The 17,184-nt window shown below is 35.2% G+C and overlaps 2 protein-coding genes across 8 annotated transcripts; both read right to left on the bottom strand.

The window, feature by feature from the left end:
- Positions 1-26: 26 nt before the first annotated feature.
- On the bottom strand, positions 27-11,279 carry LOC128214272 (uncharacterized). Of its 7 annotated transcripts, XM_052920658.1 has the most exons (6): positions 11,034-11,279; positions 9,716-10,029; positions 8,246-8,404; positions 6,104-6,337; positions 5,576-5,798; positions 4,721-4,857 (listed from the first exon to the last, which is right to left on the bottom strand). In XM_052920658.1, exons 2-5 carry the CDS (start codon positions 9,948-9,950, stop codon positions 5,623-5,625), a joined length of 804 nt encoding a protein of 267 aa, XP_052776618.1. In that variant the 5' UTR covers positions 9,951-10,029; positions 11,034-11,279; the 3' UTR covers positions 4,721-4,857; positions 5,576-5,622. The 7 variants fall into 7 exon arrangements, 5 of the variants coding, with proteins under 5 accessions (XP_052776616.1, XP_052776613.1, XP_052776615.1 ...); XR_008257896.1 differs by lacking the exons at positions 5,576-5,798; positions 6,104-6,337 and adding an exon at positions 1,795-3,195 and having other exon boundaries at positions 3,230-4,857; positions 11,034-11,269; XR_008257897.1 differs by lacking the exons at positions 5,576-5,798; positions 6,104-6,337 and adding an exon at positions 1,795-4,074 and having other exon boundaries at positions 4,116-4,857; positions 11,034-11,269.
- Positions 11,280-11,757: 478 nt separating this feature from the next.
- LOC128213013 (solute carrier family 35 member E1 homolog) lies at positions 11,758-17,041 on the bottom strand. The gene is made up of 6 exons (XM_052918469.1): positions 16,578-17,041; positions 15,833-15,903; positions 15,475-15,612; positions 14,948-15,073; positions 14,476-14,721; positions 11,758-14,253 (listed from the first exon to the last, which is right to left on the bottom strand). Exons 1-6 carry the CDS (start codon positions 16,897-16,899, stop codon positions 13,969-13,971), a joined length of 1,188 nt encoding a protein of 395 aa, XP_052774429.1. The 5' UTR covers positions 16,900-17,041; the 3' UTR covers positions 11,758-13,968.
- Positions 17,042-17,184: the final 143 nt, after the last annotated feature.

Raw genomic sequence — 17,184 nt, 5'->3', positions numbered from 1 at the left:
TATAGATATGGAAAAAAACGTATTTTCAAACATTTATTATATTATTTAGCTGAAAGAAACAAATGAGATCATGTTTTTATGATTTCACTAGATTGTATGGATTTCACTGCTATGATGCCCAAAACGTCATGTATGTCTACTATAAATACACGCTACAAAGGTGACTAGCTACATTGACATTAGCAATATATGGAAATCACTGTATAATCGAGCGTTCGCACTGATTTTATCTGATTTTGTTGTTAAATAGTACAAACGAAAAGCGATGAACGTTGTCAGAATAGGTCATCCATTGTGAAAATACTTCTGGACAAGTATATACGCGCCTGACTTAGATTTATACGTATTAAATAATTAAATAGTCATAAATATAGCCATGATATGTTAGTATGCCTATATGATTGTGATAGTCACGAGACCGATACTTTGGATAGAGTACATGTATACAACAGAGGCGGCCATCTAATTGATAAGCGTCCAATTTCAACCTTAGCTGCGCATGATTCAAAATGATTTTATTCATAATCATATGCTATTTCTGTGCATGTTTCTAAAGCTTGCTGAGATATTTGAAACCCACTTTTTGTTAGGAATGAAAAATGATTGTGTCACTGGTTTCTGATTCAAAAATATTAAACTGAAGAAAATAAACAAAGATCACATAAGAGCTCGTTCTGCTGAAGTTCAGTTCATACCAAACTTTCAGCTGATATTTTCTTTGATGTTTCTGGCTCAAATCGGCCTCCCGGGTTGCTGTACACTTCCGCCGACACAGAATTCCGAATCGGAAATAAGATCGGCTCCCCTTCGTCAACATAACGGTTGAAAGTTTCTCTCTCCGTAAGTGACGTCAACGACGTTCCGGTCGAGAAGTGCGTAGACGCTGTATCTTGCGTTGACACGTTTTCACTCGTGCCAGAACGTGACGGCAACGTGCTATGCTCTATAGTTTCCGTTCCACACCCACACAGCTTAATAACATTCACTAACGTAACGTGGTCTAGAAAAAAACGTCTGGAGATTGATAGCCAAATAACCCATGGCATAACGACCTCGATAAATAAAGAGAATATGATAAGCCCAACGGCAGAGTGGATTTCAGCCTCTGGTTGTTGTTCGTGAAGTCCTTTCGGATAGGTGATGATTGTAGAAAGTTGCAATACCGCTGAAAGGACATATTTAACTAGAATATCATACTTAATTCATGAAAAATAAAACCAGTATCAGTAAGATGGTGAAAATGTGTTTTACATACCGTCAAACCCCATTGGCTCGAACTCGCTTGGCGCGAATTCCTCGTTTATTCGAACTTGATGCAAAGGGTCGATATTTAAACTTAATGTAAGCATTCCCGATTGAAATGTTCGAGGCTCGAGGTAATTTTGCCGGTCCCTGTGAAATCGAACCAACGGGGTTCGACTGTGCAAATATGCATTTAATACGAAGGTCTCCAAGACTGTGTTCACCCCGTGATTATAACACCTGATTTGTTAATGTAATACAACGAAACTAATGAGCTCAAACCTGGGGCCGTATTCACGTACATGTCTAAGCCTCAAATGTTGACCTAGGACCCAATTCACTTGGATGCAAAACACTGTTTTGGTGCTCATTCATTTTGTTTTATTTCGTGAAAAGGCGTATCGCGCAAGGGTGAAAACGGTCTCGGACGATTTCGTGTTATGTATTTTACTACATTGAATCGATCCAGAAACATTTTGTTGGGAGTGAGTCATTACGGTAATGGTGTTTCGGAAACAGTCAAGATAGTGGAAACCAAAATGACGAAAACAATTAAAATAATAGCAAATCTATTTTTAATCATGAATTACAAAATGCATAATTATCTAGTTTACCATTAATCCGTATATCTTTACATATCATTCTTAAACCATTTCACCAATCATTGCTTTCTCTTGCATAACATTTCCACCTTTATGCATGCTAAACAAAGGCTGGCACATTTATCCAGTGATTGAAAATAAACATGTACATGTTCTCTGCAGATTCGCCGTCTTCTGTGATATATTTTCAGGTTCATGATACATAAAAACTGCAAATAATACTAGTCTAAGACTATATTGCTTTTTCTTTTTTGGAAAATAGTATGGCACACAATATAAACGGAATCAATTATCGCGTTATTACAGATCATTTATTTTAAAATGAAGCGACTATTGCACAGTATCTCATTTACTATAAATAAGTCAGTCCCAGTATCGGTCACTTCCAGTATCGGTCAGTCCCAGGTTAGGTCAGTATCGGTCAGTTCCGGTATCGGTCAGTCTCGGTCAGATTCTGTATCGGTCAGTATCGGCCCGGCCCAGTATCGGTCAGTCTCGGTCAGATTTTGTATCGGTCAGTATCGGCCCGGCCCAGTATCGGTCAGTATTGTTTTTGTCCATATATACTGATATTCACAACTATTCACTCAAACTCGTACTTTCAAAAAATATGAACAATTTAGTAATAAATTATGTTGCGTATAGAAATTGATGAACAAAGTTAATGATGTTTTACATCTTAAAAATAAAATTAGTCATTAAATTTCGGAATTGGCAATGTCTACTTCAAGTTTCTGTTCTTAGTTTAGTATATGCCTTTGAATCTTTTCAGTTCTTCGATCAAGCAAAACTTATTTTCGTTTAAAGTTAATGTTTTTTGTGGATTGCTTGAGTCATACATTAATGTGCGAAGCGCCGACGGCCATGCCGAAGCTGCAACACATTTACAAAATATGTTTGTAAAAGAACTAATACTGAATTGAATCAAAATAATAATTCTGCTTCAAATCCATAGCGTATAGCTTAAACATCAAATACCACTTACTCATACCTAAAAGCTTAAACATCAAATACCACTTACTCATACCTAATAGCTTAAACATCAAATACCACTTTCTCATACCTAATAGCTTAAACATCAAATACCACTAACTCATACCTAATAGCTTAAACATCAAATACCACTTACTCATACATAAACGCTTAAATATCAAATACCACTCACTCATACCTAATAGCTTAAACATCAAATACCACTAACTCATACCTAAACGCTTAAACATCAAATACCACTAACTCATACCTAATAGCTTAAACATCAAATACCACTTACTCATACCTAAACGCTTAAACATCAAATACCACTTACTCATACCTAATAGCTTAAACATCAAATACCACTAACTCATACCTAATAGCTTAAATCAAATACCACTAACTCATACCTAATAGCTTAAACATCAAATACCACTTACTCATACCTAATAGCTTAAACATCAAATACCACTAACTCATACCTAATAGCTTAAACATCAAATACCACTAACTCATACCTAAACGCTTAAACATCAAATACCACTTACTCATACCTAAACGCTTAAACATCAAATACCACTTACTCATACCTAATAGCTTAAACATCAAATACCACTAACTCATACCTAAACGCTTAAACATCAAATACCACTTACTCATACCTAATAGCTTAAACATCAAATACCACTTACTCATACCTAATAGCTTAAACATCAAATACCACTTACTCATACCTAATAGCTTAAACATCAAATACCACTTACTCATACCTAATAGCTTAAACATCAAATACCACTTACTCATACCTAATAGCTTAAACATCAAATACCACTAACTCATACCTAAACGCTTAAATATCAAATACCACTTTTTCATACCTAAAAGCTAAAACATCAAACACAGCTTGCTCATACCTAAATGCTTAAACATCAAAAACCACTCTCTAATGAGGACGTCTCAGCCAAGTACGTAGTGTTAGTGTAAGCAACAATGACCAATACTGATTCAAATCAAAATAATAATTCTGCTTTAAATCCATAGCTAAATGCTTAAACATCACTTTCTCATACCTTAACGCTTAAATATCAAATACCACTTTCTCATACCTTAATGCTTAAATATCGAATACCACTTTTTCATGCCTAAAAGCTTGAACATCAAATACCACTTTCTCATACCTAAACGCTTAAACATCAAAAACCACAATCTCATACCTATTAAAAATGCTTAAAAATCAAACACCACTTTCTCATACCTATTAAAAATGCTTAAAAATCAAACACCACTTTCTCATACCTATTAAAAATGCTTAAAGTATCAAATGCCACTTTCTCATTCCTATATGCTTAAATAGCAAAAACACACTCTAACGAGGACGTCTCAGCCAAGTATGTAGTGTTAGTGTAAGCAACAATGACCAATACTGATTGAAATCCAAATAATCATGCTGCTTCAAATCCATAGAAAATGCTATAACATCAAACACCACTTTCTCATACTTAAATGCTATAACATCAAACACCACTTTCTCATACTTAAATGCTTTAACATCAAACACCACTTTCTAACGAGGACGTCTCAGCCAAATTTGGGGTGTTAGTGTAAGCAGCAGTGCGAGCATTGACAGAGCTGTAACTAGCCAAGGAAACCGTGGAAGGATTCATCCCAGGATTCTCATAAAACGCAAACTTTTTGAAAGTCTCAGCTTCTGACAACGACGTCACTGAAGTACGAAACCCTGCTGCTTGATCTTCAATCGAGGAGACTGGATTGGTCCTCATATTTACAACTCCAGGTCTACTCCTCCTATTTGAAGAGTCAGGCTTGTCGTTTGCAGATTTTGGTTGTTTTGAACCAGTCTTAAAGAACACGTCGCGCAGTGGAAATTTCTTTGTTTTGTCAATGTGGATGATCAATGGTAATGCAAGTTCAATGATAAGGGAAATCACGATGACGCCGTACGATCCCTTCACATGGGACTCCGGAACTTTGCTAACCTCGGAACCGTACATGATGAGCACAAGAAAATGGCTGAACGCTGAAACAGAGAAATTGCCAGGTCTTAAGTAGTCGGCAATGTTCAAACTTTGATTCTTGAAAACATTGCCTGATGTTAGTCATTTCCCCTCTAATTAAAGGTCAGTTGAAGGGTTGGCACAATTAAAAACTTATTTATAAATGCATATTGATAGCATTCCGTCTTCTTAAAACTTCAATTCTTGTTTCATAGTATTTTTATTTTTCAAATTGACAATCTAGTGTTTATAAGGCAACATAGATACAATTTATACAAAAAACAAACAAACATAAAAAACATGTTAATACTTGACGGATATTTTCAAATTGCTATTAAGCAAGGACTTTATTCAATAACAATAAATATAATATAAATTACAGTAAAAATGAGTAAAATGTCCGTATAGATACATGCGCGAAGTGTGTAAAACCTACAATTTCAGTTTTTCACATAATACTTAAAAATGTTTTTTTCTTCACAAAATGCCAAATGATGGAGACATGTATGGTATCTCAGGTATAATTTTGATTTTGATGTATATTTATAGAGATGAATGGACTAAAGCCCGTTCAACCCGATCCAGCAGTCTCACAGTATAGTTACAAACAATCCATCATAACAAATCCCCTGCTGAGGTTGCTGGAGCATGAACAATAACACACGAGTGTCACTTAGTCTAGACAAATCCAAATCCTCATGCAGTCTGATGAAAGCATATCCCCATAAACGATTTGCTTACATTAAGGACGTTCGTGGACCCAGTTTACATCCACAAAACTGACTGTATCATCTTGGAAGAGGATTGCGTTTGATGTGCTCCACACAAGCAAATATACCAACACTGAACGACAACACACAAGAGATGATCGCCATGGCATAAGACACGCCGAAGTTCCACGGTATTTTAAGACGACCATCAATCTCTGATTGGTAAAATCCCATTCCTATTGCAGATATGATGCCTGCAACAAAAATGGGTTCTTTATTTTAAAGCCCTTTTAAAGACTAAACTCACTTTCCTTTGGCAGCACAACGAGTCACTTTATAAAGCTGTCCCCTGTTACAGATTCAAGACCTAGCTACCTATGTTAGTCGTCTTTGTTGTCTTAAACAATACTGAACCGATTCATGTTGGATTTATACATGCACAACTTGCATATCCATACATATATCAAAGCACTTGGTTAAAACAAAAATGACTAGAGGTGTTAATACGCTGTCTCGTCTAAATGGAGATCGACAATCGTGAACGTTTGGTTGACATAACTGAAAGGATTGTCGTCCATGGATGCAGTCTCGACCATGTCACGCCGTTCGCTTGCCCTTGTCATTGACTTCCCAAGCAGTCTGTTTTGGTACGCATTGAATAACACTATACCGAAACAGAGAATTTCAAAGGAAAGTGCCAAGAGTAACATTCCATAGGACCATTCCAGATGTCCGCGTGGCGCCCGGGAAGCTTCAATCGCGACGAGTATTATTGTTGTTAGGGTAAGGGCCCCTAGAAAGAGACAAACACAGATTTCTGCCATGCTTATCGCGTAAACATGTCATGCTAACGTCGTTACATTGAAATTGCTTGTTTACATGGTGTTATATTAGGAAGATGAACAACAGAGCTTGAGTATATATAGACGGTCACGCAAACAGCACGCGGTTACATATGATGCTATTTTAATAGGCAAAGCGTTTAAATAAAACAAAACAGTGTTGTCTTTTTAAGGCCAATGTTTAAATGATTCATGTATGACATCCGCTCTAACTATAAAGGAAGCTGGGTAGATCTTACTAGTCGATTGATTAACACAACAACAGCTTGTCTCATGAAGTTTGCATTTGGGCACTAGCTCTAAGAAGAACCTCTATCATTTGAAATGTAGATTTACCCCCACTTGCGCTGGGTATTCTTGATGCACGCAGCAAAACAACACAACAGTTAAATATTTCCATTTTTAAACGCCGTATTCTGATAGCGAAGCGTTTTGGTGGTGGCGATGGAGGTGATTGAGGTGGTGGTGTTGGGATGATGATGATGAGGAGGAGGATGAGGATGATGGCGTTGATGGTGATGTTGATGGTGATGACGATGACGATGATGATGATGATGATCATCATCATCATCATCATCATCATCATCATCACTTCATGATTGATGATGGTGATGAGTAAGTTAAATCAAGGTGTCGCTACCAAAATTCGGTTTAATTTTGGATAGTCACTACTAACACGCTACCGTTAAATGGCGTGACACCGCTCTTTCATAATTGCACGCGAAATATGGATAATAGTGGATAATTTGTGCCATTATGTTCTTTTTTTTTAAGTGGGAAATGCGAATACCAGTTCCATGGTGGGACGATAATGCGACGAAAACGGGGCGAAAGGATCAAGCGGTGAAGCGAATTAAACATGCGACGCAAGTTCTCCATTTCGTCAAAAATGAAATGGCAAAAATCGGCCACCAGAGAAACATGTAGATGGAAAAAAAATCTGACAGGTTAGGAAATGTATTTCGAAAAATAGCTCAAAACAAAGAATTGTACATAACCGCAAATGATATTTTTGTAAGATAAAGGATAATTGTGCCAACCTTCAAACATATTTAATACATGTACAATATTATTATTACGAGTTTAAGTTATAACAGTTGATCTGTTTAAGGAACATCAATTCAAAAGGACACACAACTTACACACAGCAAAAATACACAACAATGTTAAAGAAGGAAGAAAAAGTAATTAAGTGTTTATTTTTGGTCTTCTCAACGATTAAGTCGCAGGTAGGGCGCAGCCCGGCGTCTACTTATCATTGTGAAGACCATCATAAATGCTAACTTTCTTAGTGTTCCGTGCGAAAGGCCGTGCGGATGACTTTTTGCGGATGACTTTATATATGCGCATGTTTGTGTTTCTTAATAAAACCAATTAATAATGTTCATGAACATTTGGCGGTAAATTTCGTTACTAAATGGATATTTGGTGGTATTGTAATCTGCTTAATTCATTTCTGGTTTTTCTTAATGATTAAATGTGAATCACTCCGGGAGGCATCACTCTGAACACTAAGGTAATTTATTGTCATTAAACTAATACAATATTATAAATGTTAAAATCTCTTTAGTAAATAAGCAAGTCACTAGCTAAAGAATCTCAGTGTCCTAGCTACAGGCGAAAGGAGCAGTTTGGAATGTTTCCACTATTTATAATACCAAACAGATTAATTCAAATCCAAACACGTGCTTTATGGACAGTACAAACAATAACGTCAAGCTACTTAAACAATTTTCTTAAATGTAATAAGGAAAGTATATATATAGTATAGTCGCCATAAGTAGCAAGGTCAAAATTTGTGATAAATGTTCCACCGTGCCAAACAGATGGAGAACATAAGTCCGCTCTATTACACCCACCTGCTGACACCGAGAGGCCAATGATGAAGGCGACGAGTTTGTTCTTGTACTTCTGGAATCTGTGGATGCACACGTAGCCGAGCAGGACGAACTCGAGAAGAAAGAGGAGGATGAGAGCCAACGTCATCATCACCTGACTACCCACGTGCCAGTCGCTACCTGCAACAGGAATGATGGTGATGGAATGGAATTCGTATATAAATTAAAAGTTTCTGTTTACTGTTACAAGGGGCGGATCCCGACGTTGGAGGGGCGTAATTTAGGGGCATAACAGACTTGCGCCCCTCCTTTAGAACCGATTTATTTTGGGGGGAAGAGGGGTATAAACTGTTGGCAATGAGGTTTAGTGGTAACACCCCCCCCCCCCCGCCCCCTCATAAACTCTTATAATTTATAGTCCAAAATAGTGCATTTTGGGCGTATTTTATAACTGATTGTCTCCTTTGTTGAAATAAAAAGTTAATTTGGACGATTTTTTGGGCACCGGTTGACAGCTGGATCCGCTAGTGTTTTCTACATGTGTTTGTAATAAATACAATGGAAACTACATGGACAAACCAATCGGTAAAAAGAAACATCATCTTAGCGGCACTATTGTCACAGGTTAACACACAGTCCACCAGGTGAAGCACAATGCCAGAGGACAACAGACATATGTAACGTTACTATTTGAGAAAGGTACCAATAAATGGTGCGGTGACCGCCTTTGGACGGTCTGTGTGAAAGAAAAAGATGGTAGGTTGAGGAATTAGAACAGTTACGGGATCTTAACCTCCAACTACATGAACTAGTCCCGAGAGATACGATATAACAATTTGCTAGGAAATGTTAAGGGGGGATACCCGGTCCACACACCCTTAATCCGCTGGTGGCTATGACTTCGACTTGACCATGCATCATGTGGGTGTGGAACAATGGTTGAACAAAAATCTAAAAAATACGTCTGTGTATTATAATGGCTCAGTGTGTGTGTTTTACTGTTTTTATAAAACATATAAAACAACAGTGTCGCATTGAAAACATTTCAATGATATTTTTTTTTGTTTACTGCCTTTTTCAATTGAACAAAGAACTAATATTAACCGTGTGAATTATTCTATTTAAATCATAATTTACCCCATTGGTTTAAATAATGTTCACTTTGATTGGTAAATAGATCAATAGGTGTATGTAATGCTTTATTGAACCAGACAATTATTGACTTCATGGCATGCTGAGTAGGCAGGGCGTTGTTGTTTTAATTTGCGCAATGAGCTTTGTGGAGCTTTTATAAGTAATGGGTGTTTCGAAAAATGTTATAAGCCCAAAACCGTGAGTTATAATAAAAAAATAGTTCTAGGTGCACAAAAGGGGTAAACAAGAAAAGGCAAAGCAAGAGGTGAACCATTAGTGGAAGTATCACATATACACGCACGCACGCACGCACGCACACACACACACACACGCGTTAATGAGTGCAAGCTAACTTACTCATACCCGATTGAAAGACTTCATCTTCGAAGATCTCATTGGTGCACATCCATGAGCCATTGGCCTCCCTGCATCCCTGCCAGAGACCCATTTCCCAGCGCGTCCCCGCCAGCACGAGCGACGACCAGCTGTTTGTGGCGTAGGCAATGATGTGGAACAATATTGCGAGACAGTAGCAGACTATAGCCACCAGGTTCAGCAACGTCGGGCGGTTCAGCTCTACCGGCGGCCTCATTGTCAAGGTAAAGGTGGATGGTGGCGTAGAAACGGTGGACTGGGAATTATAGATTTGGAATTTGGATTTCCTGGATCACCTTTAGTTTGAAAAGAACAGTATATTGAACGATTAATACAAGTTTTGGCAGAATAAGTCTTGTCATTTATTCGGCTAAGGGTTCAACATCACACATCAAGTATGTTGCATGTACGAGGGATGCACGGAAAGTTTTTGGACAAATGTGTCATATTTTTATTTCTTGACATTTTCGTATGCATGTTTCAGTATTTGTTCCAACACGTTCAATTTAATCATTCTCGTAAGATACAGCCACACTCGCTAAATAATAGCAGCATTAACATGATTAATTTTGGTAGTGTATACTAAAACTTTTTAGAATACTCCTAGTCCTTTAGCTTCATTTGTAAAATAAGTATTCGCTTCATCTGATCACATATACGATATGGGATATATCTGTATATATTGAGCTCTGAGGTCATTAAGTTTAATGGCCGTCCATAAGCGTTAGTACCTTGTGGGCATTTGTTGAAACTTTTACATGCCGATGTGCATACATATCACGGCGACTAAACTGTCAAGAATGTCATCACAACTATAATTGAACTGCATTTTTACCATGAATAAACCTATAATACACACACATATATATATATACGCATACATATAGACCAGCAAATACTAGTTTCGTTTCAGAGTTTGTTACGTTAAATATTGATTTGTCATAAGAACTCTTTCAGCTTGGTTGAATTATTAACAGGTCAGCCGACTTAAGCTTGTGTTCAAGGCTACTGTTCAAAACGAACTCCTCCATTAACCTATGATTCACGTACTGCTAATAGTTGGTTTTATCTAAATCTACAAATGAACCGTGTCAGAAAAAGCAAGATTCATGGTTGGTCAAAACCGCACACATTTCGTACATACAAACAGTATACTTACCTTTAAGGTAATAATACTTTCAGTATATATTTATTTATCATCTGATCTTACATGTTCCTTCATTTATCTTTTAAACGAATCAAAATACCTTTACTAATTAGTTTAGCCTTAAGGCAAGCAGACATTAAGATAAAGTACTACCTGATTTAGACATCGTTTATTTCCTCATTTTCTGGACAATCTCTTTTTTCTTGGTTTTTCACTGTTAACTCCAAAAAACATCGATAGTTTCGACTATGCACGCTACATCGTGATGTTTTTCAAATCCTTCAAACGCGAAAGGTAAAATTCGATGGTAGCTATCCTTATAGCTGCCACTTAAGCCTAGTTTGAGAGCGTCTATACGTGGGAATTCGATACTCTACATTGACAAACCCCAAGTCTTTCTTCCTGTACGGTAAAGTTTACCTGCGCGACATTGGTATCGGAATTGTAACAACCACTGAAGCGTGCGCCAGGTTTATAACGAGCCTTTCAGGGCTTCAGCAATGGTTTTAGATATTTATTTAGACTGGAGATGTCTCTTCCCTTTTAAATGGTGCGGATTGCCCTACACTGTTTTATATAGGATATGTCCGTATTGTTGTCTCTTTTTCATGAAGGATACACAATAAAGTCAGACACAACCTGATCTAGTTAAAAGTCGCATAGTAAGAAAATACAGTACGAATAAGCAATACAGTAAAAACCTGGAAGTCCATTGTCTCTCCATTTTTGTCCGACATCACGGAGAGCTAATATCCTTAGTAAATACTCTATCAAACGTGAGTAAATCCATTTCATGGCACACGGTTGGCCACTGGCCATTTCAATCTTCAATCTTAAACAAACGCAAATAACGCAAACACAAGAAAGAGTAAGCCTGTAAAAATATCATGGTTTATTTTCAACGACTAGATTCTGTAAAGCGTATTATACCCCATGTGAGATGCATAGATACCCATATAAAATGTACAACAACAAACAGCACCAATGATACATGTAGTGGATAACGGCATTTTGAAACCAAAATCTTTATAGAAAATTCCAAAGGCACAAGTGCCATATTATGGCATATAAGTGTTGTAAGTATAGATACTGGCTATAGAAATCATTGAACAGTTATATCCTTTATAAAGGTTTCTACCATTTTTTTAGAAAGTAGTAATTTTGACTCTTTCCAAAAAAAATGAAGTTTCATTAATATGTTTTATATCTACAATGTTGTGCTTGTATTATGGCATCTGTTTTTGGCAATCAAAAATCAATCTAAAGCCATACTTTAAATCTATTTTGCCTAGAAAAATGCAGTTCCACAACATTTTACTTGGTCTTAGACATCACATGATTTATACACAAACAATATCCTAATTTTCCCTTGTAAGTGTATGAGTATTGAAGTTGTATGATATATATGTTAAAACACAGCAATGAGTATAATGAGTATTTTGATGATGAAAATATCAATGTCAACAAATATCAACACACGTCTGCAAATACCTTACATAACAAGTGATCAAAGTCATTGTAAAAGGACACAAAGAGCTGTTTAATAGTGGCTTTGATTTACACTGAACATATATCAATATTTGAACACGATTCTGGCAGTAGTATGCCAATACATGGAAGACATTTCCCTGACAAAGAACCATTTTAAAAAAAATTTGAAAGGAGAAACAATGGAAGAGATTTCAAAAGATACTTTCTTGATAGATCACTATTTCTTTGAGCAAAATGATGGTACTTAGGTGAAAAAAAACTTAATAGAAGTAAATCAATGGAACTTAGTATGAAAGATCTTTAAAAACATCAAAAACAAAAAGTAAGAGTGAAGGTAGATTTTCCCATTTGTACATTAATGACAATGTATGTGCATACAAGCATTTTGAAGGAACATTGAAATAACAGACAAAACCATCATAATTTGTTTATTGTTATAATGTTTAACTATGACTTTTTTAACATTCTGTGATTATGGTCAATGGGGCGTGGTCTTAAAAGAATGCAATAATGCTGCTTTGTAGGGACATTATCAACAGAAAAATACAAATACAGAATAGCAAATACTTTTAAATATATATAAATATTTTTTTATAAAATAAATTAAAATGTTATAAATCCTAATTTTGCCATTTTATCAGGTTCACAAAATATCAGGTTAAGGGTTAAGAAAAGTACTAAACAATATTAAAGATTATTCATTTGCAACATGGATTTTGTTAAGAAAAATAATCTGTGGCAATATGGAAGTAAAGACTCCGTATCAAATGAACAGTTGAGACTCCTAGCTCATTTTAACTAATATATTACGGTCATATAAAAAAAAAATATCACATGATTTATCTCATTAAAAAGCAGCTTGTGCAAGCAAATATTAAAACAAGGTAGTAAAAGAAGGTTGTAAAAGAAGGTTGTAAAACAAGGCAATAAAACATGCATGTTTTACAATACATGTAATATCAAAGGCCACATGATTTGCCGGCTCTGAATAGTTTTAAGAAAACAAACCAGCAGTGAAAGCATAACTCCAATATATATCTCATTTTCATACTGATGCCTTATTTCATTTGAAAGACCCAGTTATTTCTAAATAATCATTTGTACATGTAACTTTTCAGTGAGATTTCATAATGATTCTAGCCAGAGCAAAACATTACTATAAATAACTTCAGTATAAGTCATGCAGACTTAATTTCTCAAAATTTGAAATCTTGTTTTAAGAATACAATTTATTTCAAAACAATGCATTTTTCTTTCTTTGCAAGCAGATGAACACAAAAGGTATTTTATAATAATAAGATTATAAAATTATTCTCAAAAGTATGAGCACATCATAAATAAGCAGACCCAAACAATTGTGACATTTTTACGCCAGGGAATTTTTGTTTTTTAACTTACAGTTAACATTTTGATTTTTTTTTCATCTTTAACCAAAAAAATGCTGAATTAGTGTTATTTTAGAAGCAATAACTAAAATTTAACTGAGGTAAAAAGCATTCAAATTGTAAAACTGTTTATAAAATTGTTGAATTTGAAGATAAGATCTAATCTCGACTTCAAATGATTTGTAAATATGTCTATTGTAGGTTGTTGAAGTTTACACATGGAAGACACTGTGACTCCCTCGGGAATGTAATTCTTCGTTGTTCTGTCGGCTCTCGTATTGATTAGCAGGAACTGGAATCAGAGTCACATGCTCGTACTGTGGCAAGTTTTCTAGGAACACATTGTTATAAACTACACCATTTTTGTTGAGATTAATCTCCGTTTTGGAATGTGGCAAGGTTTCATGCGTATGGACGAGGGACTGTAGATCGCTGTCACTTTGTATATACGGCAACACCCGCTCTCGCTCTGACTGAAGGCGCTGGTAATATTTGGCCTGAAACAGATCATCATTATCTTTCGTTAAATTGATTAAGTAAACAACAGTGTTAAAAAAAGAGTTTTTTTTGTTGTTTTTTTAAGTTCTAACATTACTTGTATATTTGAGTCAAGTCTGGGTAAGAATTTGAGAATGTTGTTTTTCAAATTAAAAGCATAACTAAATAATTATGACAGATATATGTCAGTAAGTGTCATTGAAATTGCTTAAAATAGTTACCCAATTATATAAAAGAACACCAAACACTGCAACAAGCATGCCCATCACGTTCGATGTAGATACAGGGTTTCTAAGCAGCATCAGGGAAGCACCAATAATGACAACACGCTTTGTGGCGTTGGCAACTGCGTAACTTAATGGGTTCACCATTGCCAGAACAGTGAAAGCAAAAACATTTTGTAACATGTTGAACAAGCCGTCAAGCATAATTAAGAGAACTGCCATCAACTTGTTGTCATGCTGTATCTGAAAGTCAAAGCAGTAAAACTGTTTTGTTGATACACAATTTATTGGGTACATATTTGGCACTATATGCCGTAAAAAAACAACTATTAAAAATGAGCAACCATGATATGCTGAAAGTCAGAAACTTTTGACAAAATTTACCAGAGACAAAATAGAAGCAAATCACTTTGGGATAAAATGTTTTAAAATCTAGTCAATTTAAAATAAGAACTGAAATAATACATACCACGTTTCTATCTTGAACAATACGGGTAACATCAAACAATAGCCAAAATGGCAAGAAACATAGCGTAGAAAGTCTTGACAATGTCAGCAATAGGTTCATGTGGTGGAGACCTGTATCCTTCAATGTCTGAAATATACAAATAATAAGTTTAGGGTTATTCCATTTAACATATAACCCCCTGGGAGAAGGCACTTCTAAATTAAGCCATCCCCCTACAAAAGCAAATTTACCCTTTTGAGGTTCAAATTAGCAAAAAGAAGACATCCACCGTTATACTTTAAAAAATAATTGCCTTCCCCCCATGGGTTATATGTTTTACTGGAATAGCAGTTAGAACTTCACCATAATGGTAATGTTTGTAGTTAAGTTTGCAATTCTAATTCTTGTTCCACAAATTAATTCCTTTATTGGCTCAAATTACTATGGTTGTGTGTGTATTGTCTAACTTTCTGTGTTAAAATAACTATTCATCAAAGGGAAATAATACATGAACAGTTTTTAATAAGAAAACAACAAAAATTCTCTACCTTTTTAGAAAATATTGTCTGTAGGGAAAATCCGAGCGTAGCAAATAATGCACTGAGGAGACCGATGAGGTCAAATGAGATCTCTGTGACAGTCGCAATGCAGACCCCTCCGATAATTGGTAAAAGTGAAAAGTAGACCTGTAAATAAAGAGCAATTATTCTCATAATTGTGTACCATGCAGTTTTTATGAAAACATCAATGAGTGAGCACCCTTCTTAACTTTGAATAACATGTATTGTACAAATATATTAATTGCAATCAATTCACAATGTAAATTGTATTGATGTACAGCATACTGTGAGCAATATCATAAATTTCAGTAGAGTACAACTATATTGCTTTTAGCAAGATAATTACAGGTAAGGTCTGTTTTTCCTTGAAGCAGAGTCTCATCAGAATAACTGTGAAGAGTGGCAATGTAGCTTTCACTGTAAAAGAAAGAGAAAATCAATTTGATAAAACCAAAGGAAAATGCACTTCATTTCATTGTCCATACAATTAAGTAGTAAACTGGTGTTATAAAAATGTTTTAACTAATATAATACATGAGATTTCTTTATAAAAGAAAAAGAAATCAATTATGCAAAGAACTAAAGGAGACCTGTTATTTCATGATTTGGCTGTTATATAATTTTAAGTAATGAAGAATGTAACTATAAAAGTATTCTGATGCAAGACTAAAATTCAGATCAGCATGTGGAAACGTTAGCATTACATACATACATACCGATAAACATCTTCTATTATTTATAATAGATATATAGATATCTTAATTTCCTTCTTTAAAATAAGATTTTAAAATTGTAAAAAATCAAGTTTAAGCAATCTATGGAGGTTCTGTAACTTAGGCAACTGGCGCTGATGAATGGTTACATGTAACTTTTACTAGTTAAAGGTAAAAGTTAGTATTAACATTAAAGGTGATTTTATATAAAATTGTGAAATCATTTACCATTCATAGGTACTAAACAGTACTGAAAAAGAGCTCCAATCAAGATTCTGATATTAAGCTACAAAATACATGTGAAGGAGATTCGATCATTGCCATGATCAGGCTTAAACAGGCTATCAAATCAATAAAAATAATTTAACAATAACTTGCCTGTATGAGCATATGAGACGGAAACTTTCCAGATACTGATATGAGATGAAACAGAAGAAATAAATTTTCCAAATGCCAGAGGAATAATCATGGTCAAGTAATATCTTCGACTTATTTCGCCAGTTTTTGGTACGCCTAGGAGGCTTAAAATTGGTCCTAGGTAAAGTGCAGCTGATGATAACTGTACCATGGTCATGGTCATTGGATAAGGAAACTCATTCAGAACAAGTTTTCCAATTACATTTCCACTTGCACTTGATGCATACCACATCATACACACAATCACTAATTTTAAAGCGTGAAAAAACTCCTGGTTGTTCATTTTTCTGGCTTCGTGTCAATATCTGTTATAAAAGCAGTTTTTTTTCTATAATCATATCCAACAGAACGTTTAAAATCTCGTCAAATCTGGAAACATTTTGGACCCATGTTGTGGACCTGTCAAATTTAACATGTGTACACGTTTCCACACAGGAACGAAGTGAAAATTCGTTCGCCATTTGATTGGTCATTATAACAAAAATTTCGTTTAAAAATATAATTATACATATAATCATGTTTAAATAACCTAAGTAACTTTGTTAGAAATATTTTTAATTAAAAATTA

Source organism: Mya arenaria, chromosome 13, assembly GCF_026914265.1.
Source record: "Mya arenaria isolate MELC-2E11 chromosome 13, ASM2691426v1".
Lineage (NCBI taxonomy): Eukaryota > Metazoa > Mollusca > Bivalvia > Myida > Myidae > Mya > Mya arenaria.
This window is presented reverse-complemented; position numbering and strand designations above follow the sequence as displayed.